The sequence below is a fragment of the Gorilla gorilla genome, chromosome 5 (assembly GCF_029281585.2).
Source record: "Gorilla gorilla gorilla isolate KB3781 chromosome 5, NHGRI_mGorGor1-v2.1_pri, whole genome shotgun sequence".
Lineage (NCBI taxonomy): Eukaryota > Metazoa > Chordata > Mammalia > Primates > Hominidae > Gorilla > Gorilla gorilla.
Window position 1 is genome coordinate 97,908,778 of NC_073229.2, and position 20,180 is coordinate 97,928,957.

A 20,180-nucleotide genomic window follows, 5' to 3' on the forward strand; every position below is an offset into this window, starting at 1 on the left:
ATTTTCAAAATGCATGGCAAATCTTTAAATGTCAATGATTATGGTTGATTTTCATTGCCTAGGACAAGGTCAGGTACTTCATAGACACTGAACTTATTTTTTAAATGCATGTTTCAAAGTACTTTTTGTTTCAATATGTGGTAATGGGTTACTCTGAATAGTAAAAAACATACTTTTTTTCTTCCAAGCCTAACATTGATGTGCAAGAGTCTATCCATTTTTTGGAGTCTGAATTCAGTAGAGGAATTTCAGACAATTATACTCTAGCCCTTATAACTTATGCATTGTCGTCAGTGGGGAGTCCTAAAGCGAAGGAAGCTTTGAATATGCTGACTTGGAGAGCAGAACAAGAAGGTAATGTGCTGGGCCCACTTGAGGTTGTTATGCTTTATGAAATATATAACTTACATGAGAAAAATTTTTAGCCAGGTTTGAAATTGATTACATCTGCATCTTTTGGTGAAAAGTAAAACACATAATGAGATCAGGATGGGCCTGACATGGCCACAATACTTCTGGTCTCCCCAGGGTTTTTTTTTTTAACAGAATTTCATGGCTCAGATGTCTCTTTATTTTAGATATGTGATGCCCTATGTCAGTTACCCTTTGAGTGTCTGATACCATTTCTGGTTTGGCAGCCTTGTAGTTTGCTAAGACCTTGGGTTCTGGAGAGACAGGTTCAAATCCTGGTTCTGCAACTTACCTTTATGAGGTTCAGTTTTCCCAACTGTAAAGTGGAAATGGCACCTATTTTAGAGTGGCTGTGAGGATTAAATGAGATAATGTGCAATGCTGCTGCATAGCAAATGCTCAAAAATAGGAACTAAAATGCTAATTAAAAGAAATGTGAATACCAAAAAATGCTGCTAGTAAGTGGATTATGTGTATTTTATATACAAAGTGGACAGGGATCCAGGTGTGTGTGTGTGTGTGTGTGTGTAAGAAAGAGAGAGATGGGAGTGGGTGGGCAGAAATAAGATAATGTCCAGTGATTCAAATTTCTGTTAATTCAAGAAGGGATAATTGTAGAAAGTGTTTAGAGGCTTCTTCTGAGACTGTAAAAAATATTGTATTAACAGTAACTTAGATTGAATCCTTGTTACCTATTCCAAAGCTGGGGACTAGAAGATTATTGCTTAGAGGCTGAAGCAGTCTTTGACATTTTTTCTTCTTGTCTGCTTGGCTAAGTGGTAGTTATTTAATATTCCACCTAAGTGTAGTCATCATCTAAATAGTAATATTTGAGAGAGGGCACCAAGTAGGATGGTCCTCTGGGGACTAGAGCAGAATTATCTCTAGGAAGGTTGTTGAGTTAGCTGGGGATCCTAATTTTTTTTCTTGGGGGCTTGAACCTCAAACTGTTAACACCAACCTTCAGATAATGAAAATGGGAGAGTCTTTCCAGAATATTAGAGCTAGTTAATGGCAGATTCCCAGAATAGGATTCTTTTCAATGTGTCTTAAAATATTTTGGGGATAACCTGGTCAGATAAGTAACATGCATTATCTTCTGAAATATATTATTTTTTCCTTTTATTTATAGCTATTTAGTCTTGAGCCAAATATAGGGAATTTCTCTTAGGAAAACTATTTTCATCAAAACATCCTCAAATGTAGGCAATGGGAAAAGGATGAAAATTTACAAGTATATAGGTTGAGCATCCCTAATCCGAAAATCTGAAATCCAAAATGCTCCAATGAGCATTTCCTTTGAGTATCATGTCAGTGCTCAAAAAGTTTCAGATTTTTGAGCATTTCAGATTTTGGAATGTATGTATGCTGTAAATATTCCAAAAATTCAAACAAAACAGAAATTGGACACACTTCTGGCCCCAAGCTTTTTGGATAAGATATACTTAACTTGTAATAGTTTAAAAAAGCAACATGTAGGCACATGTATACATATGTATGTGTGTGTGTGTTTGTGATAAATAAATACATGTTTGGCATAAATAAATACATGTATACAAGTATGTGTTTTGTATGCTAGTTAAGTACAACTTGGACCAGAGTAGGAATATTTAATGGTATAAAATGTAATTTTTCTGGATAATTGATCAGAATGTTATTACTTTTCTCTTGTAGGTGGCATGCAATTCTGGGTGTCATCAGAGTCCAAACTTTCCGACTCCTGGCAGCCACGCTCCCTGGATATTGAAGTTGCAGCCTATGCACTGCTCTCACACTTCTTACAATTTCAGACTTCTGAGGGAATCCCAATTATGAGGTGGCTAAGCAGGCAAAGAAATAGCTTGGGTGGTTTTGCATCTACTCAGGTGAGAGATGATAGTTTTTTCCCTTTAAACTATAATATATAATATAGATTTATTTATTATATATTTTATATATAATATATAGTATATATTTTATATATATTGTATAAATTATATGTTATATATAAAAAATATTTTAAAAAGTATGTGGTTGCATTTTTTCCTTGATTTCATAAAATTACTTGGCAGTTTCAAAGTTTAGTAACTTAAGCAAAAGGCTAAATTCACTAATTTTAATTTTTTTCTCCTCATTACTATGAATTTCATGTCTGATATTTATATGGAATAAATCAGTTCCCCATCTGCCACTTTTCATCTGTGGCAACTGATATAAGAGTAGATGTTCAGTTCCATATAGCAAATATTTTCTATTTTCTTTTCTTCTTTTTGGAAAGGAAAAACTGAAACTTTTAATTTACTGATAATATGATCATTTATGTGCCAAATTCAGTGGGATCTACAGAAATGCTACTAGGATTAACAAGTGAATTTAGTAACATTGCAATATAAAAAAATCATTGTACAGAAATCCATTGTATCTATATATGAGCAATGGAAACGCAAATCAAAATAGCATAAAATGTGAACTGTTTAGGGATTAATATGACAAAAATCAATAAGATCTATACACTAAAAACTATAAAACATTTCAGCAAACATTTTCTGAGCCTCTCCTGTACTCTAGGCCAAGGACATTCAAATATGAATCAGGGAGCATTCCACTCTGAAGGAAGGTGTATGAATATCCAGCAACAAAATACTACTAAATTTACTCTTTGAAGACCTTGATATATACTTATATGTACAAATGTTTTTCTTCCCTCAACAGGATACCACTGTGGCTTTAAAGGCTCTGTCTGAATTTGCAGCCCTAATGAATACAGAAAGGACAAATATCCAAGTGACCGTGACGGGGCCTAGCTCACCAAGTCCTATAAAGTTTCTGATTGACACACACAACCGCTTACTCCTTCAGACAGCAGAGGTGTGGGCAAGGGGCAGTTATTTAAAAATCAGTGTAGACAATTCTTTATGCTGGAATACTGCTTTATTTGTAATCTGTTGATTTCAACAAAGACTTGTTTCCAGAGCTCTGTAGAGTAATAGGGAGAAGTGGTGCCCTCCTTTGGCTGAATTTGCTGAGCTCTGGAAGGGTGGGGACCTTTGGAAAGATTGGTGCAACAGGAGAAAACACGGGCACTGTAACATTGGGAAAGGAATGAACATAGAAACCTGTTGAGTTTCTATTCTTCATAGGCACTGTGCTAGATTACTTTACATATGCTATTGCATTTACTTCTCAAAGTAACTCTAAGAAGTAAGTACATTTATCCCCATCATACATATGATAAAACTGAGGCTGAGAGAGGTTAAGTGACTTGCTCAAGATCATGTTACTAGTAACGGTAGAGCTAGGATTCATCATTCCAAAGACCATGTTCTTTTCAGCTGCTCCACATGTCTTCTTAGGAGAATTGATAGAACCGGTAGTAGAATTCTTACTTTAACTGGAATACAAGAATATGCTAGTTCTTAACTTTATTCCCTTGATCAGTTTTGTGGGAGGTTGAGTACAATGGATGAAGGTGATAACTTCAATTCTGGAAAGTGATGAAGAGTGGTGATGATAAAGGAAAAGAAGGAATAAAGTTAGGCACAGTCATAGACAATGTGTTATTATGTTCCTGGGAAAGCCAGGGGATTAGGCCCTGATTAAGGGAGGTCAGGGGAGGGAGATGACTTTAGTTTCTTGTCTTTTATGCTTCAGCCCCAACAGGAGGACAGACTTGTCAGTAGCACTAATGTGCCCTCCCGTGGGCAGAGGTGAGGGAGCTTGGGGAGTGTGCACTTTTCCTTTCATCACCTTGCTTACCTATTTGACCCATAGCTTTTGATATGTGAGACAGTGCAAAGCTCTTAGTGCTATCAGTGATTGCTTCTTTTCCTAATGAGGGATAGGACTGATCTGTTTTGCTGCTTGGAAGGATCTAGATATGGAAAATTAGCCTCATTCATTTTTTTTCACCTTGATTCAGCTTGCTGTGGTACAGCCAACTGCAGTTAATATTTCCGCAAATGGTTTTGGATTTGCTATTTGTCAGGTATGTAATGATGCTTATTTTTTTAAGTTAAATATGACTTTTTATAATAATTATTTGGTTTGGGGCTTTGTTAAATCTTAGATAACTTGAATATAATTCTTAATGATTTACATCTGTGACTTAAGCAAGATATATCACTGTCTTTAATAAAAAGTATTAGAGATGTTGCCAGCCAGTGAGTAGAGAGCAATTATACAGATTGATTTTCTATTTGAAAACTATTTCTTGGAGATTATTTGCTTTTTGAAGTGAGGGTTAATGTCCTCCAATATGATTCCTGATAACAAATACATGTTTTACTTATAATTTCTTAATATTCGTCTGAGAATATAGAAGTCAACGTGGTAGAATTATTGACTTGAGGGGAGGAATTGTGTCCCTTTAATGTAAAATCTTATATAATAGTAAATATAACAATTAAAGCATAATTATGCTCAATCCTCTGGTACAGAAAGAAAATATAAAGAAATCTACATTTTTATGGTGTAGCAGGAGCTACAATAAAATGGAAGTAGTATGAAAAATACTGAATAAGATAATCATCACACTAAATAGCACATAAAAATATTGAGGACTTTAAGATCATCTCGTTAGAACCCAAAGATAATATGTGATAGGACCAAAAATGGTTGTGTGCTTGGGTAGAAACAACCAACCAAATGACCAAACAAAAACACTGAAACACTTACTGAGAAAGTAAAAAAATGGCTATTATGGAGAAAAAGTACTTTTTTCAAAAACCAGCACAATCATTCTAGTAGAGAGAACAGGTATACTTGCTGAGTAGGGCGGGTATACCTTGCTAAGCAGGTATAATTTAGAAACTTCCAAATAATTCTAAGATTATTTTGCATTATACTCAGAATACAGTAAACATTTTTTAAAACTAAAGGAAAAATGATCACAATGAAAAGGAATGGTATTCAGTGAAAAGGTCAGAAAGAGAAAGTAAACAATTTATTTCGATCTTTACTAACAAAGACCATGGGAAAATTCTCATTCTCAAGCTGTCTTGCAATCCAAGAGTAAATCCAAAAGTAAATATGCTGTGTATTCTAGATAAAATTGAAAAATTATATGTACTTAAATCACCAAGTTGGTTGGAATTCATTTTTGATAAACCAAATGTAGAGAAATTACTGAAACCAAGTGATTTTTTACTTGAGGCTTGAAGCACACAGGGGTAAATGTGGTACCTGTTGGTCAGAATGTTCATCAATCCCATGTCGGTCTCAAAATGCAGAAAACAAAAGGAAGGGACCAGTAGGCACTTCTCATGAGGGAGGAAAAAAATTACAAAGAAGTTGGTCACCCAGAAATGGGTATTGAGATTTCTTACAGTTGATATTTTTATAAGTGCTCTGGAACAAGGAAGGCAAAGAAAACTCATGAGTTTGCAGTAAATATTACCCTCTTTTAGGTAATAAAATACTAAACTGTTGGAAATAAACTGCAAGATCTTTTGAAGTTCCCTGAGTGAGCAGTTGAGCTTTATTGCCAAATGCAAACCCTAATACTTAGTTATGGATGGGCATTAATTAATGACCCGAGAGACAGAGTAGTCCTTGTTTGTTTCCTGATAGCATTGGTCTCTAAAGGGACAATTGCATGCCACCGAAAGGGGAATGATGGAAATAATAGAAAGCATTTCTCCAATTTTATGGGACTGTTCTTCAGCTGCTTCAGGAATACTCTATAATTTAATCATTATACTTTAAGAAAGAGTTGACAAATGTCCAAAGTAAGATAACCAGAAGGATCAAGTGGATGAAGGATTATATCAGTTTGGATTGTGGCAGAATAAGAAGATTGCAACTTTTAGATTTGAAAAATGAAGGCTTAGAGGATTTTTTTAAGTATGCAAATCCATGAGGGGTATTAGATGTTAGTTCTGAGGGGTGTGTGTGTGTATGTGTGCACGTGTGCATATGTGTATGTGTTTTAGGTATAAGTTAAAAGAAAATACAACCTTACAAAGCAACAGTAAGCTTTATGAACCTTGTTATAAAAAAGGGGATGAGGTAAAACATTTAAATAGATTCCAGTCCATCTGGGGATGAGACTGGACTAAGAAGTTTTGAGTACATTCCTAAGCTTCTGATTTAGGATCCCTCTGAGAAAGACACGGTCCTCAGGCTCTCCCAGTGTGTCTACGGCACCTTTAACATCAGTGGTGGGTACAGAGTAGACGCCGAGAAAGACCCAGTTGACTTGAAAGCTATCATTTATTTTATCATCTTTGACAAACGTTGTATGAACAAAAATAATCCTCAGCAATGTTCAACTAAGGCTCTTCAATGTTTTAGTTTTGATTTATCCTACTGAGAGTTTTTGAAGTTCTAGTTAGAGAAAAATGACTCCATTTGGGCAACAGGCCTTAGAAATTAGTGAATGCTGTCAAGAAAGTTTTTTCCTCAAGGGAATGTTTACCCTCTTTGGCAAACCAGTATCCCCAAATATCGCCCATAGTGTTTTATTGTACTTGTTTTGGAATATTACTTAACAGTTTTCTCCATTTAAACATAATTTTATAAATTTTAATACTATTTGTTAATAGTGATACTTTGTCAGCAAGTAAAATTAATTTTTTTATAGTTTGAAGATTAAAAATCTTACTGGGTCCATCCAAAGAGAATCATTATCTAATACAGTGTTTAGAAGGCAAAATGATGGAAATTTATGTCCAACTTGTTATTTATGCTAGTTTATTTTTTACAGCTCAATGTTGTATATAATGTGAAGGCTTCTGGGTCTTCTAGAAGACGAAGATCTATCCAAAATCCAGAAGCCTTTGATTTAGATGTTGCTGTAAAAGAAAATAAAGATGATCTCAATCATGTGGATTTGAATGTGTGTACAAGGTAAGTGTCTGCTTAGGTCTCTCTTCTTTTTTTCCTTTAAAAAATAGACTTGAAGGTTTAATTATGTATAGTTGTCTATATCAATCTAAGAAGTTATATTGAACAAAGAATTCAGTTATGCACTACACTTCAGATTACAAACTAGAAATACTACTAATTATATTCAAGCATTTATTAGATGCATACAAAAATTATTTACAAGTTTTCCCTGGACTTATAACACATTTGAATAGAACAGTGTATATATAAATTAATAAAACTCAGGTCTAATTTAGGAAAACTTTAAATTAAGTCAATCATATTTAATACTTCAAAAATGGTTATTTCTTGTTATGAGTTATTTTTCTGTAGAAATAATTATTTCAGGTTCATATTGAACCTTAACTGTTAGGCATTTAACCCAAAACTTTATGATAACATGCAAATTCAATCAAGAGGATAGTTTTTTTTTAGGTACATTGAAAATATTCCAGTTTAGGAGTTTCTCATCTTGGATAATTAGACACTTAACAGCTGAAGCTTCTGGGAGTACTTTTTAAGTTGACTCTTAAATTGTTCTATATCCAAAGCATCTGAGAATCTTGTTAATAAGGAAAAAGGGTTCTACCTCAACCCTACTGACTTCACAGTAAGACTGGGAAGCTGCAGCTTTTTGGTCATTCCACTGCACACAGGAGTTTGAGCACACTCCTTGTGAAAGTTCTTGAATAGAGGCTTCACTTTTTTTTTCTTTCGTGAATCTATTCTCTTACATCTGCATTATTTGGTATTGAGCTGGGACTTAAAGATGCACTGGCATTGAGGAGCTGCTGTTTGCTCTTCTAAAATATCCCATAGTGTCCTGGTTTAACTTAGCTTATTGTTGGGCTAGAAGTCCCTGATGTGGTCCTGAGCTGGCAGATGTTCTTCAAGGTCATCTCTGGGTATTCATCCAGGTGGCCAGCCTTCACAGCCATTGCCTGGACCCAGTCTCCGCCATTACTGCTACTGTCTGTCTTTATCTTTGGACCTTCTTGTTCATGATTTTGGGGTAAAATGTCCCACATTTGTACCATTCTTCACCTTCTTGGGCATTTTGGGCCAGCAGCAAGGGGATATCAGAAACTCTGTGTTGGCATCCTTTTCAGCTGAGAAAAAAGTAGGACTCCAATTATTTTTTACAAATCTTCCAATTGGTCTCTGTTATAGAATAACAACTTCAAGTTATTACTATTATTATAAACAATAACAACCTACAGTAATTACAAACTTATATGCCAGGCACGGCACCAAACACTTTTACATGCATATCATTTAATTCTTACAGGAACTCTGTAAAGTATGTGTTATTATTATCCCTGCTTTTCTCAAATTCCTGGCCTCAAGTGATCCTCCTGCGTTGGCCTCCCAAAGTGCTGGGCTTACAGGCATGAGCCACTGTGCCCCACCTATTCTTGCTTTTCTCATTCATTTATTTATTCCCTCAGCAAGTATTGCTTGAGTCTCTACTATGTGCCAGGCATGGTGTCTGTGTGTCAGGTGTGGGAATATAATTGTAAGCCAAAAAAGACACAAGCTCTGCCTTGTGGAACTTGCTGTTTGAGGGGGATACAGAAATTAATGGAAACAATCCCCTAAGCAAGCCTAAAATTCTAATTTTGAAAAGGGCAAAGAAGAAGACCCTCATGGAGTTAAGAGAGGGAGATTTTTAGCTCTTAAGAGACATCAGGTGAAGAAACATGAGAAAAATGAGGTGGGGAACCAGAATTCAGACTGTGAAGAGGCCTCAGCATTTATAGGGGTTCATGTAAGGATGCAGGATTTCCAGTTTTAAGCATCAGGAATCAGATGGACAACAGAGTTTGGGTGGTAGGTAGAGCCTGAAGAAGGGAACTGTTTTCATGTGAGGGTAGGGGTTTTATAAAAAGGATTTAAATGCTGCTACTAGTTTTCTGAGAAAAATCTGGTATGAAGGACACATAACATTTAGGTGTATTTTTTCAGCAGCACATTATAAAAAGATTACTTGATATTTCAGACACTTTATTCCTATCAACAGGGTCCAAGACCTTACCTCATACCAGGCTTTCTGTGTGGCATGATAGTTTAACAAATTCTGCCCCAGGCTTGGTAGAGAGATCAGATCAACCAAGGTACTTTTAATATGTACTGAAAGTATAATCTGCATTGTGCTTTTAAATATTTAAGCATATTGACTGTTTTTTTCTCATCTATATTTTTTTCTCATATGCAAACACCTTTAGTTTCAATCCATTTATTAGTTCTCAATAACATCTATTTTGGCTCAGTGCATTGCCAGCAGATGGTTTCAGTTGCTTCAGATTGCAGAGCCAGCTGAAGTCAGCAGTTGTACTGTATGGCTTTTCAATCAGTCATGTTTGGCAGGCATGGGTTTTCTGCTCTAAAAAGCAAGATTTTTCTAACAGCCCTTCTTTCTTTTGCCATTTAAAAGGACAACAGGTACTAACTTAATGCTATGATTCTTTTAAATTGGAGGCAAACATCTTTCCATAATCACTTAGCTGGGCTCCTTCTGCTCTAAATGAAAAGCTCTTGCCATCAATTCATTTTATAAAAATATTTATTTTCAAGCAGACAAAATGTTGTTGGTGCCCAGATCCTTTGATGCTCACATCACGTACAACAGGGCGAGAGAAGGATGCAGTGTAATGAAACTTTCCAAGGCTTGTAATTCCCTCACGGTGGCCAAAGAAAACACAAAATGTTCTTCAGGTATATGGGAGAACAAAGGGAAGGCTTCTCCCTACTGGTCTGATGTTTCTAAAATCAGACGAATAAAAGGTTGCTAAGACCTTGGATGGGACCTATCACTAAGTGGTCAAGTGATGCCTCCTTCTCAGGGCCTGGCTTTCAGCTTGCAAGTTTGGTGCTGTCAACTTTTGAGAAAAGGAAAAGTGCAATTCTGTTTGGAATCACCACTAGAAAATAGAGTTGTCTGTTGAAAGGATGTATATTGTACTGTCACAGTTTATAAGCACAAGCCTCTTACATTGCAGCCATTGCATACTATCTGTCAGATGAACACATTGTTGTATCATTATTCCTTATATGGTTAAAAGTCATAAGATTACCACACATGTAAGAAAATGATAACCTGTTTTAAAATTCTCTATAGGGAATTTTATTTGAACTCAAACAGTATTTGGAATAACATTTGGTGGGTTTGATTTTTGTATGAAGATAATTTGATAACAGCTATGGGTTTTTCCTGAGGAGTTTTCATTCATCCTCCCTCTTTGATTTAGCTTTTCGGGCCCGGGTAGGAGTGGCATGGCTCTTATGGAAGTTAACCTATTAAGTGGCTTTATGGTGCCTTCAGAAGCAATTTCTCTGAGCGAGACAGTGAAGAAAGTGGAATACGATCATGGAAAACTCAACCTCTATTTAGATTCTGTAAGTAGTAAAACATAAGGTAACTGTTGACAAAGCCACTGTGTTTTGTGTTCAGGTGTCTACCTTACTTTAAGTATGTTTTCTTTAATTCATTGTTATTTCAACTTTTTATGTCCCTGAATGAGTTTAACATGGCAACCATATATTTATCTCCATTAGAAAGACATAAGTATAAAATCAGTTTAGAGAGTTGCTGTTAATGACGAGCCTGATGAAGGCCTTCATAACTAAATCTTTATTTCATGCCAGATGTGAAATACATAGAAATTTCCATAGTATAATTAAAAAAATTCAACCCAGATCTGAATTTGAGAGCCTGTCTGCCTCAGGGAGTTGCCTAGGCTGGAGTGCAGTGGTGCAATCGTAGCTCACTGCAACCTCCAACTCCTGGGCTCAAGTGATCCTCCCACTGCAGGCTTCTGAGTAGCTGGGACCACAGGTGCATGCCACCATGCCTAGATAATTTCATGAGAATTTTTTGTAGAGATAGGGTCTCACTTTGTTGCCCAGGCTGGTTTTGAACTCCTGACTTCAAGTGATCTTCTGGTCTTGGCCTCTCAAAGTGTTGGGATTACAGGTGTGAGCTGCCATGCCTGGCTGGAAGATGAAAGTCTTAATTACACATTTTAAAATTCTTCCATGAAGCTTTTAACAAACCTTAAAGGGGTTCATATTCTTACCTTGAAAAATTAGGTGCTAAATCATGGAAGACTATTCTCAGAGATTTGATCTTGACATAGAATTGTTACATAACCTTCGTGTACTCTTTCCATTGCTGAATGAGTACTACTGATTCAAGAATAAGGTGCACACAGTGTGTAGGGAAAGGTAAGTGAAGAATTCCAGACTCTACTTGGTATGTCTCAAAACTGGTGGTATGTAAGTTTATTCTTTTCTTATAGCATCTATATGAGCTTCATAGGTTGAACTGATATTGAGTTCATAGTATTCTAAGGATTTCATATTACATGGGTGGGTTTGTATGTTTCTTATTTCAGTTTTGCTAAGTATGAATCAGAAATATATTGCTGAATATATACTTTAAAAAAAATAGTTCTTGAATGGTCTCATTTGTTTTAGCACTTCAAAACCACTTTGGTTAAAGCCCTGTTAAAACTAATTCAGTCTCAATATAATGTTAAATAACAGTCTTTAGATTCTTTTGCTCTTTAGGAATTATCTTACATTAAGCACTGCTCAAAAGCCATTGGCCTGATTTGGAACTTGAAAAACAAATTTAAGGTTTTAGTTTAGTTGTATAATTGGTTTTGGAGTTTGTCTTCTATCTTTGATGCTCTTGTTAATGGTTATTTTAATTTGAGTGTCCAGTACTCTTTGAGTGGTCAGTTTGACTTTTCATTTACTACTATTGGCAAATAAGGGAATGTTTGAAGGAATTTACTAATTTCTGATCTTTAATGAGTGTTGTTTGCCAAATTGGCCAAATCTATCTCTCTTGGAGACAGATAGGCTGGCCTTGTGTACCCCATCTCAGTCATTGGCTGTGGAGTACAGCCCCATCTTAGTTACCTCACCTACTGGGTGACATGGCTTGCATGAGCTGAGGGTGATTCCCAGGAGAAGGAGGCTGCTGTGAGCCATTAGTAGTAACTGGGGGTGGGGTGCACCATCTGAGACAGGAGATCTAGGTGCATGCACCCTCAGGCTTGCTGCTTACTTAACCACTCTAATTCTCAGTATCCCATTCAGTAAAATGGAACTAAGAACAATACCTTTTTGTAAGCATTGTTTTACAAGTTAAATAAGATAGTTCATAGGAAGTACTTACTGCAGTATCTGACATGTAGAAATCCTCCCTAAGTGTTAGTCTCTGTTTCCTAAAATGATGAGAAAAAAGAAATGTCTTTACTTAATCATGAACACACAGTGTGCCAACCCCTTAAGACTCTTTTGTATTTCTCAAGGTAAATGAAACCCAGTTTTGTGTTAATATTCCTGCTGTGAGAAACTTTAAAGTTTCAAATACCCAAGATGCTTCAGTGTCCATAGTGGATTACTATGAGCCAAGTAAGTATGCTCTGGAGTTCTTAATACTTTAGAAATTAAGCCAGGCATTCATTCATTTATTGGAAGTGACCACATATTGGATTGGTTCTGTGGCGAGGGCAGGATTTGGTAGGAGAAAGTACAGGAGGCGGGGAGGCAGGAAGTGAGCATTCCATTTCAGTGAAGACTATTGATAATTTACAAGGGTCACATGATAGGTTTTAGCATATGAAATTTAAAAATGATATATTTTTTCATAATGTTTTAGATTTTTAACTCACAATTATAAACTTTACAAAGAAAAATTGGCATAGAGAGTCCAGTTATGTCTCATTTGCAAGGTATTGCTTCTATTCCAAGCACCCATTCCATCTGTTTCCAGCTTTAAAATGGGAGTTCTTAATATGGCACATATGCACCATGGAATACTATGCAGCTATAAAAAAGGATGAGTTCATGTCCTTTGTAGGGACATGGATGAAGCTGGAAACCATCATTCTCAGCAAACTATCGCAAGGACAAAAAACCAAATGCCGCATGTTCGCACTCATAGATGGGAATTGAACAATGAGAACACTTGGGCACAGAGAGGGGATCATCACCTACCAGGGCCTGTCATGGGGTTGGGGGAGGAGGGAGGGATAGCATTAGGAGTTATACCTAATGTAAATGACGAGTTAACGGGTGCAGCACACCAACATGGCACATGTATACATATGTAACAAACCTGCACGTTGTGCACATGTACCCTAGAACTTAAAGTATAATAAAAAAAATGGGAGTTCTTCTAAAAGTAGAGCTACCATTTGACCCCACAATCCCATTACTGGATATATACCCAAAGGACAATAAATTGTTCTACCAAAAAGACACCTGCACTCATATGTTTATCACAGCACTAATTCACAATAGCAAAGACAGGTCATCGACCTAGGTGCCCATCAACTGTGAATTGGATAAATAAAATGTGGTAGATGTACATCATGGAATACTATACAGCCATAAAAAAGAACTAAATTATGTCTTTTGCAGCAACATGGATGCAGCTGAAGGTCATTATTCTAAGTGAATTAATGAAGAAACAGAAAACCAAATATCACATGTTCTCACTTATAAGTGGGAGCTGAACATTGGGTACACATGGGCATAAAAATGGGAACAGTAGACACTGGGGACTTCAAAAGTGGGGAGGGAGAGGGGGAATAAGGGCTGAAACACTCTCTATTGGGTACAATGTTCATTATTTGGGTGACAGGATCAATAGAAGCCCAAACCTCAGCATCACATAATATACCCTTGTAACAAACTTGTACATGTACCCCTGAATAGTAAATAAATAAATAACAAATAATAAATAAAATGGGACTTCTTCAGGAGAGAACACGAACAGCATCTGCAATGCAGTAGCGTCAGCTGGAGTTAGCTGTTTCTTTATTGAGGGAGTCTGGTGTTTTGCTGAAACTTACACTTGATAACAGATTTTTAAAAGTGTATCAAGAAAAATATAGCCTGTTTGGAAAATAACTTGAGCTTCTTTGATTTTATTGGTAACTTCTTATTTTTATAAAATGATGGAAATTTAGGATGTAAAAATAGAGAGCTGGTCTGGAGATGGCCCAAGTTTAATAGGATGAATCCATGTTCAGTCAGAGTGACTTTTTGTATGTGATCTCTGGCCTAATGTTTCTAATTGTAATATGTCTTATTTTGAATAAGCACTTGTGGTGGCTCAGAATCATCACAATGCATGAGAAGCATGAACATTTTTATGTGTTAGGTAGTTGTAGATAATTACACTTTAAATGAGATGAACTTGTTCCCATTGTTGTTAGTGTTTCATAGAGTATTCAAGACTAAGGTGTAGCACCAGTTCTCTCCTCATAGTCAACAAGCCAGTTCCTCTTGTCTTTTGCCTCCTGTTGGCACTGAGGAAGAGGATTCACCCAGGTTCTTGTGGGACATTTGGGAAACACTGGTGTGGCACTTTTTTTCTAGTGGAGGGATGGAATACACTGTGGAGACCCAATGACAGTAACTAGTTGTCCAACTTTATTACTTTACTTAGTTGCAAAATCCCCCAATTTATATTTCTTGGGTGCATGGGGAACATTTTAAACATTTAAGAAACAAAAATAATTCAGTCTATGCAAATTTTTATGGAAAACAACTTACTTATGAGGAGGCCATTTTAAAATGAAAATATGGGAAAGATCAGAATAAGCTAAACCTTCCAACCCATTTTAAAAAATCTCAAAACACATTTACGATATGGACAACAGTCTCTGAAAAATCATGAATAAATTTGAAAATAGAATATGTTTTTTAAAAATTATAAAACTCATTTATGTTTTACAGTGAGTTCACTGTGGTGTTATAGGTACTTTAAGTAGTTTTTGTCATGTTCGCTTTTAGATACTATATGCTGAGTGTTTTAAAACAAGGTATTGCATAGGCAGTCTTCCCTTCATATTTATGTATTTTTTCACTAGAGCCCAGGGTAAATGCCCCTTTTCAGTAGTTCTAATGATTAGAATTTGATTTGAGTGCATAGAGAATGTCATCCTAAAATAAACTCTTGAGGAGGTTAAACGGTCCTTAACTGAAAATTCTCCCTGATGCAGTAAGAGATTAAAGTGGTGCTTGTGATTGCATTGTGCAGCTGCAGTCTATTTGCTCTCTTTTAATGCTGGCCAACTGCTGGTGGTAGACAGATTGGACTGAGTGCATTGTTTCTCTCTTGGATTTGGTTAGTACTTTGGACCACTCTTGGACATTTCAGTTGTTTCTTGTAAAGAAAAATAAAATTAGGTTAAGAATGGAAAACTCAGAAAAGTGTATCGAAATGTTCTTATGTTTTGGCAAAGTCAATGTTTCTAAACAAGGGAACCGTGTGAACTGATGTCTGCTTCTTTGAACAGGGAGACAGGCAGTGAGAAGTTACAACTCTGAAGTGAAGCTGTCCTCCTGTGACCTTTGCAGCGATGTCCAGGGCTGCCGTCCTTGTGAGGATGGAGCTTCAGGCTCCCATCATCACCCTTCAGTCATTTTTATTTTCTGTTTCATGCTTCTGTACTTTTTGGAACTTTGGCTGTGATTTATTTTTAAAGGACTCTGTGTAACACTAACATTTCCAGTAGTCACATGTGATTGTTTTGTTTTCGTAGAAGAATACTGCTTCTATTTTGAAAAAACAGTTTTTTTTCTTTCTATGGGGTTGCAGGGATGGTGTACAACAGGTCCTAGTATGTATAGCTGCATAGATTTCTTCACCTGATCTTTGTGTGGAAGATCAGAATGAATGCAGTTGTGTGTCTATATTTTCCCCTCTCAAAATCTTTTAGAATTTTTTTGGAGGTGTTTGTTTTCTCCAGAATAAAGGTATTACTTTAGAATAGGTATTCTCCTCATTTTGTGAAAGAAATGAATCTAGATTCTTAAGCATTATTACACATCCATGTTTGCTTAAAGATGGATTTCCCTCGGAATGGGAGAAAACAGCCAGCAGGAGGAGCTTCATCTGTTCCCTTCCCACCTCCAACCTAACCCTACTGCCCACCCCACCCCAACCCACCCCATGCCCAGTGGTCTCAGTAGATACTTCTTAACTGGAAATTCTTTCTTTTCAGAATCTAGGTGGTGAATTTTTTTTAAGTGGCACGGTCTTTTTCTGCTTGAAATCTGATCACACCCCCCAGCCATTCCCCTCCCTCTCTTTTTCCTCTGTAGAGAAATGTGAGGGGCAGTACATTTACTGTGCTTTTCACACCATCTCAGAGGTTGAGGAGCATACTGAAAATTGCCCTGGGGGGTGCTGGGTGTGCTCTCTCCTTCCCACATCCTCAGCCCCACACCAGCTCTATTTCAGGGGTGAGAGTCAGAGAGCACTGCAATATGTGCTTCATGGGATTTCGATTAGAAGATCCTAGACCAGGGAGACACTGTGAGCCAGGGATACAACAAAATACTAGGTAAGTCACTGCAGACCGACCTCCCTGCAGTTTGGGAAAGAAGCTGGGTTTGTGGAGAATCAGAGCATCTTGACATGACTGCTGACCTAAAGATCCCTGGCATTGGCCAGGGATCCTGTGGAACCTCTTCTAGGTCAGGGGTGTGAGCATTAGACTGCCAGTTGTCTAGTGACATCTGATGCTTGCTGTGAACTTTTTTTTTTTTTTTTTTTTTGAGACGGAGTCTCGCTCTGTCGCCCAGGCTGGAGTGCAGTGGCGCGATCTCGCCTCACTGCAAGCTCCGCCTCCTGGGTTCACGCCATTCTCCTGCCTCAGCCTCCCGAGTAGCTGGGACTACAGGCGCCCGCCACCACGCCCGGCTAATTTTTAGTATTTTTAGTAGAGACGGGGTTTCACCGTGTTAGCCAGGATGGTCTCGATCTCCTGACCTCGTGATCCACCCGCCTCGGCCTCCCAAAGTGCTGGGATTACAGGCGTGAGCCACCGCGCCCGGCCGCTGTGAACTTTTAAGATCCCCGAATCCTGAGCACCTCAATCTTTAATTGCCTGTATTCCGAAGGGTAATATAATTTATCTGGATGGAAATTTTAAAGATGAATCCCCCTTTTTTCTTTTCCTCATTCTCTCTTTTCTTTCCTTCTCCCTTTCTTCTTTGCCTTCTAAATATACTGAAATGATTTAGATATGTGTCAACAATTAATGATCTTTTATTCAATCTAAGAAATGGTTTAGTTTTTCTCTTTAGCTCTATGGCATTTCACTCAAGTGGACAGGGGAAAAAGTAATTGCCATGGGCTCCAAAGAATTTGCTTTATGTTTTTAGCTATTTAAAAATAAATCCATCAAAAATAAGGTATGCAAATGTATCTTTTAAAGTTAATTTTTAAAAGTGCTCTTATTTTAGTGAATTTTCAGAAATTATAGTGGAATGGATGCTCATATATTGCTTATGGATATTTTGGAACCAAAGTAGGAATAACTGACATTCAGTATTTTAAAGCTGGCAAACCTGTACATAGAAAATAGATCCCCAGACAGTGGTCTATGAAGAGGGCAGTTAAATATCAAATACTTAATTTTCTTGCCTTTTTTTCTTAAGTGGGGAAAAGTTTCTAGATCTCTTACACCTCTGACACAATCTGTTCTAAAACAGGCACTTGTAATGTTGGGGCCTCCTTGTAAACGTGTTTTTGCCCTTTACTCTCTGGGAGTTCTTTAAAGGTGAAATCATCTTACAAAGAAATTGGGGGAGGGTCTTGGCAAAGGACTTTCCCCTCCTCTTTCCTGGCCTGGGAACCTTATACTGACAATCAATACTTTATATTTTAAAGTATATAATTTATAGTTAACTTCTAGTGTAATATATTAGGAAACACTAGAATGGAAAGGCCATTGGAAGACAGGTCGTATCTTTTTTAGACCATATTTCCTTGTTTAAAAACTATCATTTGAATACTTTTTTGGTGAAGAACTCCATGTTTTCAAGTTAAAAGTCACCTCATAGGCCGGGCGCAGTGGCTCATGCCTGTAATCCCAGCACTCTGGGAGGCTTAGGCGGGTGAATCACAAGGTCAGGGGTTTGAGACCAGCCTGACCAATATGGTGAAACCCCGTCCCTACTAAAAACACAAAATTTAGCCAGGCATGGTGGCATGCACCTGTAGTTCCACCTACTCGGGAGGCTGAGGCAGGAGAATCACTTGAACCTGAGAGACAGAGGTTGCAGTGAGCCGAGATCACGCCACTGCACTCCAGCCTGGGGGACAGAGCGAGATTCTGTCTCAAAAAACAAAAGACAAAAAAGTCACCTTGTAACTCATCTTTTTTTATTGTAAGTTTATTAAAAATGAAGAGGACAACGAGAAGGAACAGAAAGGGTTAGCTAGCACTGCCTCCTGGTGCATGGGGCTGTGCAGATGTCCCGGCCACTTCTTCCTTCATACTTCCCTTAGAGAACTTGCTCTGCTACAAGCAGTGGGCTTGGACTAAAAGTGATTAAAATACCACAGGCATAAGGAGAAAAGGAGTATATGTAGTAGTAATAATTACTAGTATAAATTATTTTCTTCACATGCTATGAGTAATAATATTAAAAAACTCATTTTACCATTAAGATTGCTTATGCTGAAGCTCTTCCATTTAGAATACTGTCAATGTCATTTACTGGTATGAACTAAAGTCCCCCTTCTTTTCCACTCACTGGGAACCTAGTAAGACACCAGCATATCTCACCTCTCTTTCTGACTGGCCAGTGCTTCCAGAGACTGAATGTTGGGAAAACCTAGTAGCCAAACAATTCTAGGACAGAATCACATTTTTATATTTGGTTCCACCATCTTATTACATTTAGTTATAGTTTTAAAAAAGAAATTCAAGCCCATTAAAATATGTCTGGTCAATGAAATGCTTCCTTTTATTGTGTTGTGCTATTGTACTTTGTTTTTCAAAACATTGTAAAAATAGTATCTTTGGTTTAGTATTTTGGATTATAATAATCTGAGGAGCGTTTTGCTTATGTAGAATCCAGATATATTTCTGTTACCTAGGAGATGTTACTTACATATGTAATACCGTATCCTGCACGTGGAAATATTCAGAATTGTAGATAGCATAACTCTCCCTGCTCCTATTCTTTTGAGCCTAGGTATAATTTTATTTTTTTTTAGAAAAAGACATATTTAGCTTTAATTTCTATTTATGCTAAACATAGTTATAAGTAGTCTGTCGATATAATACCAACTATTTTTATTTTTACATAATTCAATTATTTCATTTGACATGTCTGGCAGACTCAAGACATTAAATAAAAAATTGGAACTATGATTTTTCTTTGTCTTTTTTTAAAAAAGAATTATTTTATTAACCTGCTGGCATATAATCTGGAGTTCTTTTCACAACCTTACTTTTTCTGATTTGCTTTATTGAATGATTGAATACTCATTTCTTTCTAAAAATATGTTGTAAATTCTCCCTTGGCAAGATTTCTCCCTATGAGGGTAGTTATTATTTGAGTCTGCCAAGTGGTTACCATGGGGCAAGGTGCCATGATATATTCTTGGGTGCATTGGTTTTTTGCGCATTGTAAATTTAAGACACTTATAGTAAGTGGACTCATTCATGGATGAGCTTCAGAACCTTTTACATTCTCAGTAGAGGCTTCTGTTGGACAGGCAGAAGAGTATATTCCTCACTTTTTTTTTTGTCTTCAAATTCCAGTAAGGCATAGCACTTTTAAGAAATTAGAATTTTTCTATCATCTATGCAAATGATATTTATGTTAATATTAAATATCTTACGTTACACTGGCAGTAATTTGAGGTGCAATTATTTTTATTACTACTTTGAATAGAGGACCATTATCCTTCTTTCTTCAGAAAACTAAGAAGTAAGTGTAACTTTTAAAGTAAGTATATATCAGTGAGAGTAGGCTTGTTTTACAACTATTTCTAGCCAGTGAGTTGTGTTTTCATGTCTCATCAAAAGACAATACCACATTGCATCATTTTACAAAATATGTTGTCATTTTCATTTCAATTGTAACATAGGAAAATAGAT

At 36.7% G+C, this 20,180-nt stretch overlaps 1 protein-coding gene across 1 annotated transcript in view; it reads left to right on the top strand.

Moving 5' to 3' along the window:
- Nucleotides 1–19,448, top strand: part of CD109 (CD109 molecule) — a 134,110-nt gene extending 114,662 nt beyond the window's left edge. The window contains exons 26-33 of the mRNA XM_019028821.4: nt 189–354; nt 2,086–2,276; nt 3,103–3,258; nt 4,310–4,375; nt 7,094–7,236; nt 10,503–10,650; nt 12,576–12,678; nt 15,576–19,448. Of these exons, the coding sequence (XP_018884366.3) occupies nt 189–354; nt 2,086–2,276; nt 3,103–3,258; nt 4,310–4,375; nt 7,094–7,236; nt 10,503–10,650; nt 12,576–12,678; nt 15,576–15,751 (1,149 nt within the window). The 3' untranslated portion in view covers nt 15,752–19,448. The remainder of the gene's footprint in view (nt 1–188; nt 355–2,085; nt 2,277–3,102; nt 3,259–4,309; nt 4,376–7,093; nt 7,237–10,502; nt 10,651–12,575; nt 12,679–15,575) is intronic.
- The last annotated feature ends 732 nt before the right edge of the window (nt 19,449–20,180 follow it).